At 32.5% G+C, this 21,187-nt stretch overlaps 1 protein-coding gene and 1 pseudogene across 6 annotated transcripts in view; one reads left to right on the top strand and one right to left on the bottom strand.

Moving 5' to 3' along the window:
• TENT2 (terminal nucleotidyltransferase 2) overlaps positions 1-21,187 on the bottom strand; it is a 58,183-nt gene that overhangs the window by 4,277 nt on the left and 32,719 nt on the right. For all 5 annotated transcript variants that reach the window (XM_024755717.1, XM_024755721.1, XM_024755719.1 and 2 more), the window contains 3 exons: positions 16,541-16,584; positions 9,501-9,637; positions 1,013-1,104 (listed from right to left, as the gene is read on the bottom strand). In XM_024755717.1, coding sequence (XP_024611485.1) covers positions 1,013-1,104; positions 9,501-9,637; positions 16,541-16,584 — 273 coding nt within the window. The remainder of the gene's footprint in view (positions 1-1,012; positions 1,105-9,500; positions 9,638-16,540; positions 16,585-21,187) is intronic.
• LOC112406752 (NHP2-like protein 1 pseudogene) lies at positions 9,644-12,848 on the top strand (annotated as a pseudogene). Its single transcript, XR_003004622.1, has one exon. The product of XR_003004622.1 is annotated as an NHP2-like protein 1 pseudogene (transcript).

Here is a 21,187-nt window from a genome sequence, read left to right as displayed (position 1 = left end):
AGCTGAAAGAGAGACACTAGCGAGAAAGAGAATGAAGTTGCTAGAATGAGGGGAAAGACCTCAAAAAAGGTGTGAAAGAATAGGAAATTTGATGGAGATGTTAATTTTAGATTTGTCATATAATCTAATCAGGCACGTAATTTTAAAAACTCCTTTTGCTTATTTTTTTATTGCTCAGAAAGGCTATTTCAAAAAACTTTATTGTCACAGTACTTTTCAAAATAAAGTAACGCCATATGCCAAACCATCAGATCACAGTGCGTAGCACTTTACAACTGTACTTAATATTCAAAAGAACCAAGTAACTAAAATAACATACACACGCTGTGCAATTTAGCAAATGAAGCAGCAAAGCAGGAGATTCAATTTCACATTTATAAGCTCTTAAGATGTTGCATTATAATTCAAGATTAAAATACTCTAAATTTGATGTTTTCCTGCAAATGCCAAATCTCAACCCTTTATGTTACCTCAAGATTTACAAAAGTCATCAACTTGGCATCTGTGAGAACAATATTGCCTCTTGAAGTCAGTTTCCACTGACTTAAAGAAATATTCAATTACATGTAAATTAATTTTAGAGAACAGACTATCTGCAGGCCATTTAATTTTTAAAGGAAAATCAATTTAATATTCATAAAAATCTAGCTTGTATTAATTATCAATATTTAAGTATAAAAGAACTAATTTTATTTCAAAGAATCATTTTCTTCTACCTGTAAGTCATGAAACTAAATTTCAACCAACTACAAGCATGAGAGGTGCGTGAAGACTGCTCAAATCCTACTGACTGGAAAGATTCGACACCTAAATTCGTGTTTATTATTTTACAACTAAAGAATTTTAAATTATTTTTTTAATTAAAATCTTACGATTAAAAGACTCATAAACCACTTCAGAACATAAATGTATTACTTTTAGATGAAATGTAAGCTGAAAGTGTTCAAGTTAATTCTCTCAGTACCATGATGATAGTTGGATAGGAAATAGAGAGTAGTTGTGGGAAAGCTACCTTCTACACAGATGTATTTATTTCTCCACTCAATACCATCAGGCCTGGGAATGGCTTTGGCTTCACGAACTGAAATCATTTGACTGTTCCAGCTATCAAAAGAAAAACATTAATCATGTTAACTATTTTCTTAACTTCCCTTTTATTATTTTTATTATATCAGTAGTTAAGCCTACTCTGATCTCATAGAACTGGAATTTGCTTCAACCCTCTGCACCTCGATCCCCATTTCCCCTTCTCTACTTCGTTTGTCTCCACAGCACTTACATTCTAACAATTTGCTTATTTATTATGTTATTGTGTGTCTCCCCTAAATAGAATGAAAGCTCCAAGATGCTGAGCTATTTGTGTATTTTTTTTTTTTTACTCTTCACCTAGTTGCTTAGTATAAACTAGGTATTCAATACATATTTTTTGAATAAATGAAGTAATATGAAAAATAAAATGTAAGTAAGCAAAAAAACTATGTTCCTTGTTAACACCCCAGTAAGAATTTTTTATTTGGTAAGAGAGAGGTAATCTTCTTGTGTTGTTTTCTGGCATCATTAAATAATTTCTGTTCAGGTGCACCTCTACCGATATGATTTATGGTAGAAAAATTTTTAATTTTCCAGTAGAAGCAAGAAGATGCTCTTTTAAGAAAAAAAAATACTCTATGAAAACATACCATTATTGCTGTATATCAGATGTAGATGTTAACAGTGAAGTTTTATTCAAGTAAAACAATTTTATCAGCATGCTTGAAGGTAAACTGTCCCGTCTTTAGTATATCCTAACCTTACACTGTTCTTTTAAATTTATAACAATTTTGTACAAGTTCAAATTATAATAATTTTATACAAGCACAATTTTCCTTTTTTCAAAAACATTTTAAAAACACATAACCACTCAGCTTGTATTCAATAGAAAAATGAGTTTGGGGTATAGCTGATATCTTTTTTTTCAGCTGTATTTAGCTTTCCCCATCATTTCAGTAGGAGAAAGACCATGGTTTGGGACATTCCAAATGTAACACTTGTCCTACTCTGTCTCTATTTATTACAGAATCCATAAGGATATAATCGTGGGTCCAGTATGGCATTTGTTTCTGGAAAATTGACTAATTTCTATGTAAAACATGCAAGAAAATATTGCATCTTGTGAAGTTTGATAACTGAAAAGAATCCTCAAAGTATGATTTTCTATTTTTTCTTACCAAGAATACAGTTTAGAAATAGTTTGCAAAGACAGCTTTAAGTTCTTTAAAAATATATATCAGAATTTATGTTTTTTAAAAATAAGTGGGTTGTCAAAAAGAAATACTTAGGATTGGTTACAGTAAGATGTTTTAGATCCTTCATGTGCAGCAGCTCTGTTAGTTTGGACTCCAAACAGAAAAGAAGTACACTGCTCTACTGGTCCAAGTGTGTTACCAAAATTTTCTTAAAAATAACAATGTAAAGGGGAGAGTTATATAACCACATTGCTGTCCCACACAAAATTACAGTAGAATTACACTTTGTGCTACTTCACTTTATACCGCATAAGACAAATTTCACTAATAAAATGAACTTTTTCCTGAGACTACTTGTTTCTAATTTCAACTTATAGGACAGTGGAATCTGCAGTAGAATTAAAATAGGAAATATTATGTTAAAAGGGGTTGGACTGATTTTTTTCTCTCAGACAAGTTTAAAATATTGAAATACTGTATCCTGCTGTTAAACTAAAACTTTTACTTTCTTAAATCAAAGGAACTCTCTTCACCACTATATTTCTATTAAATCTAATCCTGAATTTATATTACATGCCAGTATTTGATTCTAAACTGGATCACAGAAACATATGTGACACATCCATATTCACTTTTTCATCACTAACCAGATAGTGTTTAATCTTCAACCTATAAACAATCCAAACAATTCAGTTATTTAAATGACTGTATCATTTGAAGTACTTCATAGAGGAATTAAAAAAGAATATTTGAACCACTACTATTTGGACTGATTCAATCTACTGCATTTTTGAAGAACTTTCAAATATTTGAAATTATTAAATATTTCAAATCATAAACATGATACATAACTTGTATACTATTTTTAATCTTAGAGGTGAATTTAAATGTAGAATTCAAATGGTAATTTAGAAATATTTTCCCTACACATTTCCTTCTTTAAAACAGGCTCTAAACTAAGCCTTTTATCATACCATATTTCTCTACCATAATTTGCTTGCCATGTGAAAATCTGTCATTGTCACTCAATAATTAAAGTATAAAATAAGATACAATCTATAAAAGAGGGATGTTTCAGAAAAGACTAGAACAACAGATATGGGGCTTAATCTAAAACAGATCTGATAATGTATGATAATCTTTTGAATATAAAACAGATTTCTGACTACATTGGTAAGATGCTTGCTTTTTTTCTTCAGTAATGATAATGAGCTGGTACTCATTTATTAATTCTCTTCTAGCCATTCTTTTTGTGACAAACAAAGTATTTTGAGACAACTGATTAAATTGGAAATGCAGACTTCAACAACATTACAAAGAAAAATTTAAGTCTAATAAAGACAAAATTATGTGTCTGATACCACATGGCTGCATATATGCTAAGACTAGTCAAAGTAAGTGAAAAAATTGTATATTTTTATTCTATTACTAAGGGCTGGGAAGCAAATAATCAAACAAACACTTTGTTAGGGATTCCAAATCTTGTAAACAGAGAAAAAGCTTGACTCTAATCCTGGAGTTTTGTTTTGTTTTGACTGGCTCCTCTTCTGCCTGACCCTTTAAATGCTGGTGTCTATCAGGACTTTGTCTTTTTCAATCTTTTTCAAATGCTAGAGCACCCATCCGGGCTTCAGTACTCTGATGTTTCTTTCCCAAATCTTCTTCTCCAGCTACTAAGCCCCACGCCAAAATTTACAAGTAACTATTGGAAACTGCCACCTAGATATCATGTAGGCAACACTGTGACCATTTTCAAGACTGAATTTAATATGTCCTGTCCATGGTCAATTATTAAAATCACTCCCATGCATATCCCTCAACTCTCTTACCTGCTCTTGCTGCACTGAACTTACTTGGCTGATACAACTATAATTAAATCTTTGTTTACTCCAATCCTTTCCCAAGCAGCTAAACAGCGCTAGAGAAAAAATACAACCATATTGACCTTTCCGTTTATGATCACTTTAAATTCATGATGACTTAGCTCAAAATGATCCTAAATGCCACTACCCACCAATCATACTATATTTCCATAGTTAATTCACTCCTTTACTCTTCTACGTGACAATTCATACCTTCTCCTCACTTCTCAAATCTACTCCCTCACAATCCTTCCTGGCTGATGTCCATGCTTCATTTCACTAAAAAAACGAAAACAATCAAAAAGATAGTTTCCTCTAGCTCTCACCACATCAACCTGCATTTGTCTGTATCTATATATTCTTTTTTTCCTCATTATTATTAATGAATTGTCAGCGCTTCTCTTCCACTTGTGCTCTAGATTCCAATCCTTCTCTACTCATTCCAATCCTTCTCTACTCAAACAAGTAGACTGTTCAACGATTTACTACAATTTTTCTGGTATCACCAATTTTGCCATAAAGATGGCAAAATTCCTTTCTAAAAACAAAATCTCAACCCTGCTTAATTCTCCAATTTCTACCCCACTTTTTCTGCTCCCTTTACAAGTATGTAAATTTCCCTAGAGTTAGCTATACTACCTAAATCCTCCCCTCCTCTTCTCTCTTTAGCTCACACCAATGACACTTTTTTTTTTTGATAGGGAAGAAGTGGATTTATTTAGAGAGAAACACACTGCACAGAGAGAGTGTGGGCCATCCCAGAAGGCGAGACTGGGCTTGGGAGAAACACACTCCACAGAGTATGGGCCATCTCAGAAGGTGAGAAAGGCCACAATGACGCTTTTTATCCACTGCTCCTGTCAAGGGTCCAGTAGCCTCCACATGGACAGATGCTTCAATGGTCAGCTTTTAGTTCTCATCTTGTACTTGATCTATCAAAAAATGTGATGCACATAATCACTCCCTCCTCCTCAAAACATTTTTCCCCGTTGGATTCCAAGACACCACATTCTATTGGCTTTCCTCCTTTCTCAATGATTCTTCCTTTTTTGATTACTATATATTAGTTCCTTCTCATACCTAATCTTTTTATTTCATCTCTGTATTGACATTTTTCAAAGGGAAAAATGAAAAGCATAAAACTTAAAAGCAGTGCAACAGTGGTTAATATTTTGCCACATTTGCTTGTGTGTGTGTGTATATGTGTATGTTTTGAACTGACCCTTTTGTTAAGCTGCAGACAGAGTGAAACTTCATTTCTTTATCCTTTGGCATATATCTAAGAATAAGGCTATTCTCTTTTGTAATATCAACAGCATCAAGAAATTAATGTAACTCAAATGCCTTTTATAATTTTTCCACCCACTCTACAATCAGATTGTAATCCAGGTTCATCCATTGTATTTGATTGTTCCATCTCTTTAATCTGGAAATGTCCCCTCCACTTTTTTTTTTTTTAAGATATTGACTTTTTGAGAGACTAGGCCAATTGTTTCACAGAATATCTACATTCTGAATTTGTCTTTCTCTCTTCACTGTCATTTAAAACACTCTTGTATCTTCTGTATTTCCTGTATCCCTCTTAACACTGGAGTACCTAAGGGTTTAGTCTTTGGACTGAACCTTTTCTATCTATATTCCCTTGGTTTTCTCAAAAAGTTTCCTAGCATTAAATACCATCTACCTGCTGACAACTCCCAAATATAAAGCTCTAACTGTGACCTCACTCCTGAACTCTAGAGTTGTATATCCAACTCTACTCAGTATCTCTACTTGAATATTTTGTGGGTATTTCAACCTTAAAATGTTCAAAATCAGTAATGTTCCTCCCTTGTCTTCCGCATCACACCTAATGGCAACTCCACCTTTGCAGTTGCTCAGGCCAAAATCTTAGAAGCCATTCTTGGCTCCTCACTTTCTCTTACGTCACATCTAATCTATGGCAAATCAAAATGTAAGTGGAATCTGACCACTTCTCATCCACTTCCACTGCAACCACCTTTACCCAAGCTACATGACTTCTCTCAGATTACTACAACACCTTTCTAAACAGTCTCCTTGCTTCTGCCTTCGGCTCCCCCTTCAGTCTATTCTTATCCACCAACCAGGATGAGCATGTTATAAACTAAATCAGATCACGCAATTTCTCTACTGAAATCCCTCCAGTGGTTTCCCATTTTACCCAGAGGAAAAGCCAAAGTCATCAAAATTAACCACAAGACCCTACATGACATGGACTTCCTTAACTCTCAGACATCATTGACTTCTACACTCTCTTCCAGTCACACTGGCCTCTTTGCTGTTCCTTGAACATGTTAGGCAAACCTCCACCTCAGGGTCTTTGCAGTTGTTTTTCCTTCTGTTTGGAAAGCTCTTCTCCCATATAGACACATAACTCACATCTTCCTCTCTGTTGGGTCTTTATTTCAAAGGTCACCTTTTCGGTGAGACTGTCTTACCACGCTAGGTATTAAACGGCAATACAGGTATTAAAATTGCAACAACTACACACACCAGAATATCCTTTCTTGCTTTTGCTTTATTTTTCTCTACTTACCACCATCTAACATACTGTACATTTTATTTGTTTACTGTCTATCTCTCCATACTACAAGATAAGCTCCATAAAGACACTTTTGTTAACTGCTATATCCCCAGTGCATAGAAAATAGCTTGGTATAGAGTAGGCATTCAATGATTTATTGATGAAATAAAATGAGGAAAAAATAGTAAGAAAGGAGATAGAAAAATTGTCCTTTGTATTTCCTTTTTCAAAAAATGTATGTATTTAAGTATACAGGTATGTATTTTTAATTCAACAGATAAACTAGCAGTAATGACATGTGATTGGGCATCCAGAAAATAAAGAGAATTATAAAACAGATAGCTTTTAAGGTTCCTAGACTCTCCAGTAGCTATGAGTCTGTAAGATATTTAGAATTTAAAATTTTCTTTTCTTTTCTTTTTTGTTGTTTTGCTAAGTTACAAAGTGATTAAATTCTGACTGTATGTTTTTCTAGACTCCTGAACCACCTGATCCTTTTTTTTCCTATTTTGTTAGTTCCTCGTTCCTAGGTACATTTCTAGAAAGCTGGCTTCATTTTAAGAATTTTCAGCAGCAAGGTTTAAGGAGAAAGCTGCGAGTGAAGTAGGTAAGAAAATCTTTTTAATGGTAATTTTAAATGGCCATATAAAATTTCTGCACCATTCATACCAGGTACTCAAGCATCCTTTCACAGGCACTTAATTCTTTGTCTTCAAGTAAAGGGAATTTTTTAATAGTATCTCAAAGTTCAGAAAACATCCTTACAAATGCTTCTAATGGCTGCCAGAATTCTTCTGCACAGCACCTAGTTCATTACCATGACTACACTCTTGGCTATGCTCCCTACAGTCAAATTTCTGAAAATATCTGGTATGAAACAACAATGCACTATATGATGAAACAGTAGGTGAAGATGTCATCTAAATCATGTAGCATCATAACAAGTGCGTCCAAAAGTTCAAAACCTCTTAGCCAGATTCATTTGGCACAGCAAGCTATTTTCTGTTAATACTAAACTAACATACAAACCTGCACATCTACCATTTTGTTTCAGTCCAACAAAGCAGATGATTTTCAAAGTATTTCTCTAGATGCTCTAATCCTAAACTCTACATGGCAGAAAAGTATCTTTCTTCTATGAATTTCCCCCAATATCTATTTTACATGACACAACAGATGATGCCAATACAGTCTAACAACTAAGAATGTGGTTTTAGTCACCTGAATTTGAATCCCAGTTCTCTGGCTATCTAACTGTATCGTTACGGGCAAGTTTCAAGTTCACAAATTCTCGAAGTTTGAAAGGGGTTATTGTGAGAATTAAATGAGATAATACATGGGATTCACTCGGCATACTGCAGGACACTAGGTAAACATTCACGAAACATTAGCTATTATCATTTCAACATCTTAAAAAATCTTAACTCTAGAATAACCTTTATATTCTCTTATGTCCCATGTCTCATACAGTCTTAAATCTTTCCTCATCTTTATACAGATGAAAGCTCCTTCCTTTTTATCTTTGTTGCCTAGACTTACATTCAGGTCCTGGTCATTTTTAACCTGGATTATTATAACTTCATTCTTCTTGAACCACTTTTCTTCAGCACTTTTCTTACTCCTTTTGTTAACCTAATTCAGTAATTTCTAAGTCACCTTGAGGATCTCTGACTCATATCCATAATCTTACTTTCTGCTTCAAAATTATTTACCTATAGCAAGTATTTTTCAAGTACCACTACCTGGCATTGGGCTAGGTAATGGAGACACAACCATAAACAAAACAGGCAGTCTGACAGAAACTTTACTTGGAGAAATGTAAAGAACACTTCTTCCTTCAGCTCCTATGTTTCAAATCATCTTATATGAGTCAAGTTTCTTTAAAACTCCTGTATGATAGCAGATAATATCAACATTTCAGTAAAGTATCATAGTTAAGAGAGTGAATTTTGCAGTCAAAACTATCTGAAGTATTCCCCTTACTACCTGTGTGATCTTTGGGCCAGTTTCCTCACCTCTCTATATGCCTCACTGGTAAAATGGGCATAAAATAATACCAACTCATTTGGCTATTATGTAAACTAATGAGATAATACATATAATCTGCTTAGAACAGTTCTTCCCACCAAGTAATAGCAATTTATTAGGCTTACTATTATTGTTCCCCTCTCCAAACCTCTTCAAACTGGCACCCTATGGTCACTGTACCCTCCTCCTCTAACTGTACAACTTCTAAGTTCTCTCATTCATTCTCTCCTTCAAGCTTTTCCAAATTGATCAGAAGAGCTGCAAACAACCCCTAATCCCACTCTATCCGGACTAAAAACTCCTGTAAGAACTTTCAGTTATGGCCAGCCTGACTGTACACTTTACTGTTTCATGTTTATGTATCACCCTCACCAAAAAAAAAAAAAAAAAAAAAAAGGAAAAGGAGTAGTCCTTGATTTGTATATCATACAAACACAACTATTTATTCAGATATTAAGTAGAACTTTTTCCAAGTTTGTTTTAGCTGTGTTTTTTATTACAAATTTTAAGTTCCTGGAAAATAGATGTTCCATACTATACAGCACCTACACAGGACCAACACAAACATTTATTCAGGCCCTACAGTGGAAAGAGGTGGCTAAATATATAATGGGATCACTACTGAAATCAACTAAAACTGGGCTATTGAACTATAATTTTTTTTATTAGCTAGAAACAGGAAAGCTATTTAGTTTCTAGTAATTATTAGATATTAAATTTTATAAACTACACATTTTTGGAGTAGTTTACAACACTGAAATTGATAAACACAGTTTATGACCCAATTTGTAGCATTCACTTATTTACAAACGAATAAACACAATTTGAAATTTCACTTACTCAAATTCTGTAGCATAATATTTAAGAAAGCCCAGTAAGAGGTCTCCAAGATTTGATTCATTCTTTGAGAGGTAAGGAGGAACATTACACGGAGCTTGATGTACAAGGTGCAGCTGTATAGCAGGACTAAAAGATTCCTATCAAAAAGAAAAAGGGAAAAATGTGAGGCCATTTAAAAACACACCAAAAAACTTTATAAATCCTAACATAAGGCTGTCTGAAGAAGAGAGAATTTTCTTTATGTTGGCAATTTGGAAATCTGAAGATTTTCTTCCAGTAAAGGTTTCACCAATGTTTGGAGTAGGCCAGAAAGGACCTGAAAAACTAAGATATTCTAACCCTGACTGAGGTATATCACTCAGTTAACCAAATGAATTCCTATGGTAGCAAAAGATTTTCTAATTCATAAATAAAACCTTACTGTACATACCAAGATTCCATCCAATAATATTTAGATTTCTTTATAAATGTATATCCTTCTTAATTATTTCTATAAAGAGCAGTTGTACTTTCTGAAGTGTATCAAGGACAAGATGAGAGCTTTCTCCAACTGTCACTTAAAATTTCTCTCAAAGGTCATATAAGTAATTTTAATACATAAATAGTACTTACACTGATTTTAAGATTTTTTGAAATTTTATTTCATTTTGTATTTTGTATCTTAGAGGGAACAGAAATAATGATGTTCAACATGAATTGAACTTGCAAAGACAAAGAAGGCAGGGAAAAGAAGAAAGATAGGAAACATACCAGCAAGCAATTTACTTTTAGCACAATATGCATAAAGGAGGATATCATCTGCTTGCAATCCAGGCTCAAACAAGATACTTATTAGAAAGAATACTAATGAGTACTTATTCTTTTTGCCTATGGTATGCCATTCATTTTCATATCTGATCTTTCCTCTATTAGTTGCAAGTTATGGCTCTAAAATAAACTAAATGAACTATAGAAATTCTCGAATAATACATATCCATTACATTAGAAAATACTCTTTCTCAGGTAATTTTCACAGTGCCCTCAAGAAAGGTTTTCTATATTCCCCTTTGCCATCAGAAAAGAAAGATTTAAAAAACAAACAAAAAAACCCAATTGGTTAAGACAGCAGAATGACAACTACACTTAAGGTTCTCAACTACCCAACAGATCAACTTTGGGTTTATAGATATTAATTCAATTAGTAATATCTGAATAACTCCAATATTTAAAAAAATAGAGGGTCCCCAAATAACTAAGTGGTAATACTGAGAAATAGGGTAGTGCATCTATTTAATGATAGTCCGCAAAAAACATCAGTAAAAACAAAGAGCAAGAAAATAAAAATATATTCTCTCCCTGCCCCATTACCTATAATTCTATCAACAATTTTTAACTACCAAGAAGTGATTATCTTTCTGTCAGAAGAAAAATTCTACTCCAACCACAACTCACAAAGTTGGCATTCCTAAATGTGGGGCTTCCCTTACACTTCTAACAGATTTATTATTACATTATATGACTCAAGTAGAAATCTTTTTTGTCTCTAGGACAAGGGGGACTAGGAGAGAAGCACTAATTTGTAATAAAGAGTAAAGGCAGAAGGAAGAGCAGGTTTCTTACTTGTCTTGCTCTTACTTGTTAAGTGTAAAATTGGACTTAGGATAACATTATTTAAAACTGTAAAACCGGCTCCAGCTCTGACATCGCCTGTGCTCCTTGAGGAGTGACGATACCATGGAACCGGAGCCATGACTGAGGCTGATGTAAATCTGAAAGCCTACCCTCTTGCAGATGCCGACCTCACCAAGAAACTATTGGACCTCGTTCAGCAGTCATGTAACTACAAGCAGCTTCACAAAGGAGCCAATGAGGCCACCAAAACCCTCAAGAGAGGCATCTCTGAGTTCATCGTGATGGCTGCAGACACCGAGCCCCTGGAGATCATCTTGCACCTCCCACTGCTGTGTGAGGACAAGAATGTGCCCTACGTGTTTGTGCGCTCCAAGCAGGCCCTGGGGCGAGCCGGTGGGGTCTCCAGGCCTGTCATCGCCTGTTCTGTCACCATCAAAGAAGGCTCACAACTGAAGCAGCAGATCCAGTCCATCCAGCAGTCCACTGAAAGGTTCTTAGTCTAAACAGGTGGCCTCTGCCACACTCCCTGCTGACTCCTACCACAGGGGTTATGTATCATTTGTCTGTTAGCATATAGTATTTTGAGCTACCTTCTGTTGTTATAAAATATTGTAGTGCTCAAAAAAAACTAAAAATTTAATATTCTCTAGGGAATTAAACAAAAAAGGTGTAAGTTCAAATGACAGGGAAAAGAAAAGTGGGTCACTGTTTAATAGTTTCTGCTCTGAAAGTGTCTTATTTTGATTTCTAGCACCTAGCACAATAAGCATTCAACTTATGAAATGATGCTGAGACAGAGCAGCCATTTTCTTACCTGAAGTTTAAAACTGTTTGAACCCCCTTTAAAATTTTTATTTTGTTCAATAATTTAAAGAAACATATCAGTAATTGTGAGATTAAAACTATAGAGTTGTGAGACCTACTATATTAAAATGCTGAAGGACCTTGAACCAACAGTTTGGCCAGTGTTCTCTTAGCTTCACTGTTCTTTTTCAAGGTCATATATAAAAAGGGCTATGTCATACCTATTGAGGGAGAACTGAAGGAGAAATCCAAGAAAACAAACAAAAAATAGGATCCAACTAAAAGAAGCTACAAGTAAATAGGGATTCTATTTAACCTTAAGTAATCCCCATTTTCGGTAATCATTCATATTACAGAAAGATTTTCTGCTTTAAGAAAAATTTCATTGAAGAATTTTTTTAAAAGGACCTCCCCAACTGCATTTATGTATTGAAGAACAATATATGTTACTTCAGATAGGATGAGGGCACGTAAGCAGCAATCCAAAAGCCAAAGAAATAAAAGCAGCCTTTAAAATTACAATCTAAATCCAGAGAAAAACAATTTAACCAATACAATATAACATCTATTTCTTAAAGCATTTTTTCCTTTGGATTATTGATAGTTACTGTTTTTTTTTAACTTAGGGAAGATATCTCTATTATTTTTTAAGGTTGTATCTTATTTTGGGCTTCTGATATCCAGATATGTAATAACTAAATCCTGAAAACATTTTCCATATGATATTTAAATGCTGAAGACACATATCTTCCATTTTCTCTTCACAATGCCAAGTTAAGAAAAATTTAAATAATCTCTTGAAAAACATTTGAAAAGTCTCACTGTTTTTGCCCATATAATTGCCTAGCAAAACACCTTTTGCCAGATTCCATGATCTTTTGAGGCTGTGTCATCATATCTTACTTTACCTTCAAAGTTTGAAAATTTGGATAATTAAACACTTTCTGGACTAAATTAGACTGGCTGAACATTTACTTGGTAACTGTTCTTTAAAATGATGTATAGCTTAAATGAAGGATGACTGTTTTCCATTTCTAGGCAAAGAAATTTAAGTTGCACAATTTTCTAACAATATGAATTTTTAAAGCCTAGAAACGCTGAGGAAGATCTCAAAGAAAAGGATAACTGATGGAGCATTTAAGTGGAGTTTTACCTATATAGAGAAAGAACTAAATGATACATTGAAGTTCTACCAAGACTTCTTAATTTTATGCAGATCACCACTAATCTAGTGATGTACATTAAAGACTGATCATTAAATTGCCTTTAAACTATATCTGATATGAATGAGATCTGTAAAGTTTTGAAAGGAATGTAAGTATTTAACACAAAGTAGAAGTACTATTATGAAGTGGTTAAGAGCATGAGCTCTGGAGTCAGACCTAGGCTTGCAACCTTGTTCTTCTACAGCTATGTGAACTTAACCAAGTTATCTAGCTTTCCAAAGGTTAAGCTCCTTCATCCATAATATATGGAAAGTAACAGTATTCATAGGGTTGTTATACAAATTAAATGATACAATGTATGGAAAGCATAGTAGCAATATTATCAATTTATTAATTATTCAGTATATGCGAGGCATGATGATTATTTTAACTATACATTTACAACACAGTATGTGGTTACCTCCTGCAACTTTCAATGCATTATTGTGGAATTATCTTTGGCTTCTGAGAATAGGAAGATACCACTAGGGAAGGAAACAAATATAAGTTGTCTTGATAAATCTACCTAGCATAAATCTAGGTGAATCTCATAATATGCTTGCATTAAAATAAAGATCCCTTCATACGCCTAATCTGAGTTTATATATTTAAACCTTCTCAACTTCATTTCTTTAACTCAACAGTAAACACTCTGTCCTCTAACATTTATGTTGCTTTTTCAGTCAATAGTTAAGTAGTAATAATCAATAATGCTATATATCATGATATAGTTGATAAAGATGTTTATAATCTTTCATCTTTTCCTTTCATAATTTAATAACAACTGAATTGTAACACCATAGCAATTTTTTAATTGAAAGTTTGTTACTGTAAAGTTTTAAATCATTCTCAAACTTTTTTATCAAGCTGAAATTTTGTCATATCAGTTTTTCTTAAAGGTATATAAATATATCTGTATAGCAACAATCAGATATATACAAATAAAATGTAGTAAGCAATGCAAATTAGATGAAATGGTATCTTAGTGACTACTACTATCATTTTGCCTTTCCATAGGCAGCACAGTCTAATGGAAAGAATACCAGTTGCTGCATCCATAAGTTGTGACTAAACAGCCTGGATCAATCATGTAATCTTTCTAACATTCAACTGTGAAACAAGGGGAGTACTTTAGAAGTTTATTTGCTTAGGAATGAAGATACTGTATATAAAATTTATATGTGCTGATATAAAATAGATACTAAATAAATGATAGTTACTGTTAGTAATAAGAAACAAGCTAATTTGCTTGTTCCATCAGATGGCCCACTGAAAAAAGCGCTCCACTGATCAGTTTACAGGTTTCATACAAAACAAAAAAACCTGCTAAGAAGGGGTATTAAGTCCTTATCCATGTAAGTATCAATCTTATAGTAAAGATAATGTGGTTTAAATATTTATGACAATGTAAGCACACATGAAAGCAAATTAAGACATTCTTAAGTCTAGTAGGGCTTGCTATTAGTACTTTTTAAAGCCTTGGGGCTGGGCAGGTATTAAATCTATTTCCTGGTTACAGGTGTAGAAATAAGATTATTAGCAAAACAGGGTGGAGAATATAGGCTTAGAGGTAGTACATGTGAACAGAAATCAGGACCCTGTCATGGGAGAAAGCTAGGTGATTAGAAAAATGAAACACAAAAGTAAAAATGAGGTTCTTCAAACTAGAATATACTAGTAAGAATCTATCTTATAAAAGTAATACCTCTGTCTCCCAGCATAGTGCTATTAAACTGAAATTTCATCAGTATTTTACATTAGTAAAGAGAGTTCCAAGTAGTACATGGTTTTAAGTGAGATCTCTGTAGAAGCATCTTTTCAATACACAATAATAGATTCTTTAAAGGGTAAGTTTAACTTAGATCCTTTGTATGTTGAAAAATATATGCAGCTCTTTCTACACTGAAACCTAGGTCTTAAAGAAAAATAAAGTTGAGACAATGCAATGAAATAGTAAACACCCAGTCACTATCTTTGACCATTCAGTATGAGCTAAAGAATAAAAACTGTAGAGGGAGGAAAACATTCAAGAATAGGCCCAAAAGTTCATGTTATTTTCATTTCTATACTTTCTGATGCTTTCATTTACCATAATCCTTAAAAAAGCATAAATACTTATACATAGCTATACTGTAAACTCATTGTAATAGTTCTTCACAGCAGAAATTTGTTTTTAAAAGGAGGAAGATAAGATAGCCAGATTCCAAAAGGTTCTTGTGTTAAACAGTCTCTTCTAGTAGATGACACCACAAACTGGGAGGCCCCCACTACAGCAAGACTCTATTTACAGTGAACCCTTTATTATCCAGTACCTCATATGTGTGCATTATAAGAATAACTGATGTTCAAAAACAAGAACATCAGTTCTCAATCATCAAAGATTAAATTACATTTAATTTAGGTTCCATGTCAATATATTTATTATATTTTGTCTGATACATATAAAATAAATAAGTTCTTTGAAAACTGATCACTCAAGATGGATGTTATGTTTTCCTTTGTAATATGATTATTTAGTAAGTTTAGAAAACACCTCTTCTTATAAGTTTATGAACTAACAGGTAAAAAATTATGTGATTTCAGAAGGTTGGTCAAACATTCTAAACAAACTGCCTAAATATTATTTCCAAAAAAAACCAGGAACAAGAATGACTATGGAAGAAAACAGAAATGGTAAGACTATAAACAAAGAAACAGCAAATTCTGGAGAAAAGAACACAAAAACTAGAAAAGAAACAAAAATACTCATATAGATTATGAATAAGTACATTACCTAGGTTTCTCTAAACTCAAACTGAGTACATACTAATCTTTTTCTAGTAGGCACAATTCATTTCTTGAGTGTTTCCAATTAACTTCACCAGGATTCTTAATAGCGTACACACAAGGACAGTGTACTAATGTTACCTCTTAGAATATCACTTGGTAAGATCAAATGAAAGATAAAAAGATTACCCAATTCTTCATCATCTTAATTTTTTTCCCTGATTTCAAATTATACATATGTTAGGCTATAAAACTTCTGAGTTACTAACTAAAGATATGTTCTAAACATGAAAAAAAGTAGCAAGAAAAAACTGGTAGCGTGAAAAAAACTGGTATGAGTCCAAATGGGCCTTCACCAACTAAGTATATTTAATTCCCATTAGTGATAATCATGAGCATCACACAAAAAGTTCCACCATTAACATGAATGACAAGATTGTCTGCCAATAACCAAATAAAATAGCAGAGTCTTCTGAAAAATTATATGAAACATTTTTGCATTCTAGTGGCCAATGCCTCAGTCTATGTAGAAAATGTTATCATGTATTTAGAAGGTAATTAATACTACTTTTATATTCACGTTAATACTGCACATAATAGTTCCACATATACTTGTCATAACATGTATTGTAATAATTTATAAGGAACACTTACTGGGTAAATTTTTTGGATGGATGGAAGGATGGGTTCAGGTAGGGCTATAAAAAGAAAAAGTTTAAAGCTTCCGTGATTCACGTAATTCATTTTACAAAGCAATAATTTGTCAGCTACACCCCAGGTATGAGACTATATGGGTTTATGCTAAAATTCAACAGCTTTCATATACTTTGTGAAATTAATTCTGATCCCTAAAAATTTAAATTCAAAATATATCTAAGTAGACAATTTAAGGTCTGTTAATAAATTACATATATTTCTATGTAAACCAATGTTCCTTACATGGTTTTAGAATAATAGGTCATCAATAAATGGACACACATCATTTGGTCCAACATCAGACACACACACAAAATAAGCAAGACAATTGTTGTGCTACAGATATTAAAAAGACATTGTTAAGATGGATGTAGCTATCAAAACAAAAATTTTTTAAGTAAAATCCAATGGCACTACATCATAAGAATAACAGCTCTATCATAATTGTCCCTTTATTATTTAATTTCTTCTAACAATAATACCAAAATTGAGATAGTTTTGGGAAATTGATCTATTGGGAAAAAAACTGAAAAGATCTTCAACTTCATTAATACATTTTTAAAAAGAAAACCTCAGCAAAGGTTAGAAATCTAAATCAGGAGATTTGTACCAATCTGCTATATAATAAATAAAATTTCATACAAAAGAATCATTATCGCCATATGTCTCTGCATTTTTTAACTGCCATTCTGCACCCTTCAACAGCTTTACCCAAATCCAACCTCATTAAATGTGCTAACTGTAATCTCACATCATTAGAATGTAGATGGAATAACATGAAAGGCAGAGTGTTTAATATTCACAATATAAGAAGTAACTGTAAAATATAGTGTCTTGAATATGGTAAGATACAAATAATACATTTTCAAGATTTCTTTAAGATTAAAGACCAAATATAGTACTGCATGATAAACTATGTATTTAAGAATTAGAAATAATTACATATACAGTTGACGCTTGAACAATACAGGGGTTAAGGGTGCCAACCCCTGTGCAGTCCAAAATCTGCATATAACTTTATAGTTGGCCCTCCATATCTGAGGTTTCAAATCTACAGATTCAACCAGCTGCAGATCATGTAGTAAGTACTGCAATACATACATACCGAAAAAAATCTGTATATAAGTAGACCCGCACAGTTCAAACCTGTGTTGTTCAAGGGTCAACTGTAATTAAATAAATTCAGTAACAAAGAATCATTACTTGACTTTTAATTTGCTATTTAGCAAAAAAATTTTTAAATGACTCCTGGAATACATTAATGAACACATAATCAACCATTATGACCAATTTACATGGTTTCCAACTATGATTATAAATGTATAAATTTCTACCACATAGTACAAAGTAGGATGCTTTATTTAAATATCTCTTCATCATGCTTTATTCCCAAGTTGAAAACTATAATAAAATAAAATTCCATGATAGTATGGAACGTTCACAGTGTATGACTAAGAATATTAGGGGAAAAAACTCACTCGTCACTTACCAGAATCACTCTCAGGAAGGATACATATTTTTTTCCCCAAAGACATTCAAATGCTAAAATTCTAGAAGACCCTACAAATAAACTCAAGCCCCAGTCACTTAATTCTAAAAGTCTCTATATTTGTATAACATTTTTAATGGCTTTTTAATAATTTTCATTATAATATAGAAGTCAAATTGGAAACTCTTATTAGAAATTAGTTTGAGTTTTAAATCTAAAAACCTGAGTTCTATTCCCATGTAACATTGCTAGTAAAATAAAATTATAACTTAAAAAAGGATGAAGAAAAGACTGTAGAAAATTAGAAAAAAAATATTATCTCGTTCTAGTTATCTCATAACTAGAATGCTAGGAGAGAAAAATAAACACAAACCACTGGTATAGGGTCTTTCAGTAGATAAAGAGCTTTTAGAACTAAGCAATTTGGAAGCTTTTGGGGGCAAGGTTATCATTCAAAAACCCCCTACCTTACAACCTTAAAGATTTTAAAACACTCGTCATTAGAGAAGCAGTTAGTGTACCCTGGCAATTATTTACCAATGTTATCCTGATAGTAACCTCAAAACATTTAGTAGTTTTTCAAATGTTTACTTTATTCCAAACCAACATACACTCTGAAAGAATCTCTCTGTAACAACATCTATTTTGATTTCAAAATTTTGGACTTCAATCTTTTACTTTTCTCTCTCAAAAGCAAAATAAGACAAAAGTTTATTATTGCAGGATATGATCAATAGATAATGCCTTGAATATATTTAATCTATAAGATTTTACTTTGCCTGTAGTTTGGATGAGAGCTTTCTGGTCAGGCCTTCACAAATTTATACACATAAAAGTTACATACTAATTCATCAAAAGTTAAACTAAACAAAAAAAAAAAGCAGACCTTCAACAACACTAAACAACCACTAATTTTGAAAACACAAGAACAATTTTAAAATGCCTAAGAGATATTTCTATACCTGGTAATACGGTAAACATTCCATGAATATTCATTCATATTGTTGTTTCTAACCAACTTACACTTTTGCCTTTATTATTAACTCATAATCTTAAATTGCTATTAAATTCTCTTCTCAATAGGTTTTTCCCTTCATGCTTTCATCAGTCACTTTTTCAAGCATATGTAGTTTGTAACTGACTGTTGAAATTCATTCTAGGAAATGCTTTAATCTTTTCAACCTTTCTACATAGAAAGGACCTGTTTCCCTTCTCTGTTCATGGCAGAAAAGATATTAAAGCATTTAAACAAAACCTAAAGGTCATCTAACCCAACCATTAGTGTTACAGATGAATATTAAAGCCAGAGAGGTAGAATAACTTGGCCAAAATCACACAAACTAGTTCACTGTGGCAGAGCTGGAACTGCTCAATACACCTTGCAGACTCTTGTATGACAAGAAAAGCAATTATTAATACTTATTTCAATCTCTGTAATTTCTTCTGTGGAGGAGTAGGTTAAATCTGCCAAAGTACAGAACTACACAGTAGGTCTGGTTAGCTGATGTCTTTTAACAAACACCTAGAAATGGTTGATGAGAGTGCCATTAATTACTAACCATCTTAGTAAACAGGACCACTTTATCAAGAATAAAATGTTTAACAAAATCTAAACCAAATTTTAACATGATTTCATTACACTGGTAAAATACTAACATTTGAATTTTTAACTTGCTTACAAAACCACCAAGGGGCATCTGTGATTAAAGTGCATTTTTCTAAAAAAGCAATCAAATTAAAATTTCTAATGTAACCCAAAAGAATGGAGGGATAGGGCACATATTATGAATGTTCATGCATGTTATATGCTTTAGTCAAATCTAATGTTTAAATCTCAACTAAAACTAAAAAATGAATAGACACTAGGTGGTAGTACATGAATGTTAGTCTTATTCTTCTTCATATATTCTATATGTATTTTACAAGAAATATTTCTAATCTATTCAATTTTTAATAAAAGTGAACTGTGATCCACAAGATTGGACAGAGTTCACTAAAAAAGCATCAAAAGTAATGTATGTTTCAGATTGAACTATAAAATTGGACAAAAATGATCAGTGATATGTAAAGAAGTATCTAAAGCAGCCAACATCATGTTTCAAATCCTTTTGGAAGGGCAAATCAATCATCAAATTAGTATATATCCAAGACTGTTCAGCAACAAAAATACATGTATTATAATTAGCCTGAAATTCTTTAACAACAAAGAGGAAGATTAACCTTTCTGATGATTACTGACTCACAAAATTTTGGTCCATTTAAACTATTTTAAGTCTCTCTCATTACCTCAAAAAAATTCACCTGATTCCACTGTTCAAATAAAAATATACTCCTTATGTAATATATTATAAAATATCTACAAATACAGTAATATATAAAGAAAACGAATCCTACTGTCCATAAGTAATAACACCTGATAAATTTTTGGCACATACCTTTTCTGTATTTGTATACATATGAATATATACACATTCAAGTATAGCTACTGTCTTTTAAATAAAATTGGTATTATGTTGTATATGACATTGTTATCATAAATATTTTCTTATATCAATAAATATCTTTAAAACATGCTTTTTAGTATCTGTATAAATTTCATATTAGGATATATCATAATTAATTTGACCATTCCTCCTAACTCTGCAAAACTTAGATTATTTTTAATCTTTCATTATTTCAACAAACACCATGAAAAACAGCCTTATATAAATTCATATGTACATCACTGATTATTTACCTTAGGATAAGTTCCTAGAAATGGAATCACTGAGTCAAAGAGTATAAACATAAATATTACAACAATTGTTTTCTAAACTGTGCAATATTAACCCACAACTTCCTGGTAAATGGTCTTACATTAATATCAAGTCTTTCACCCAATCTCCATGCCAGTTCACAGGAAATAAAAGCTTCTTTAAACCAACAAGAAAATCATTTAATTCCTTTCTCAAGTGAAAAATAAAAAACATGATGAATGGTGCTTGAGCAAGATAATGGGTCCACAATACAGTGGTGAAAGTTCTTTGAATACAAGAGCGAATACAGGAAACTGTCAAAAAATAAAAACACAGTGAAACTTCTTTATAATGTTTTCCAGGGATAACATTACTAAAACA

Source organism: Neophocaena asiaeorientalis, unplaced genomic scaffold (assembly GCF_003031525.2).
Source record: "Neophocaena asiaeorientalis asiaeorientalis breed wild unplaced genomic scaffold, Neophocaena_asiaeorientalis_V1.1 scaffold37, whole genome shotgun sequence".
Lineage (NCBI taxonomy): Eukaryota > Metazoa > Chordata > Mammalia > Artiodactyla > Phocoenidae > Neophocaena > Neophocaena asiaeorientalis.
This window is presented reverse-complemented; position numbering and strand designations above follow the sequence as displayed.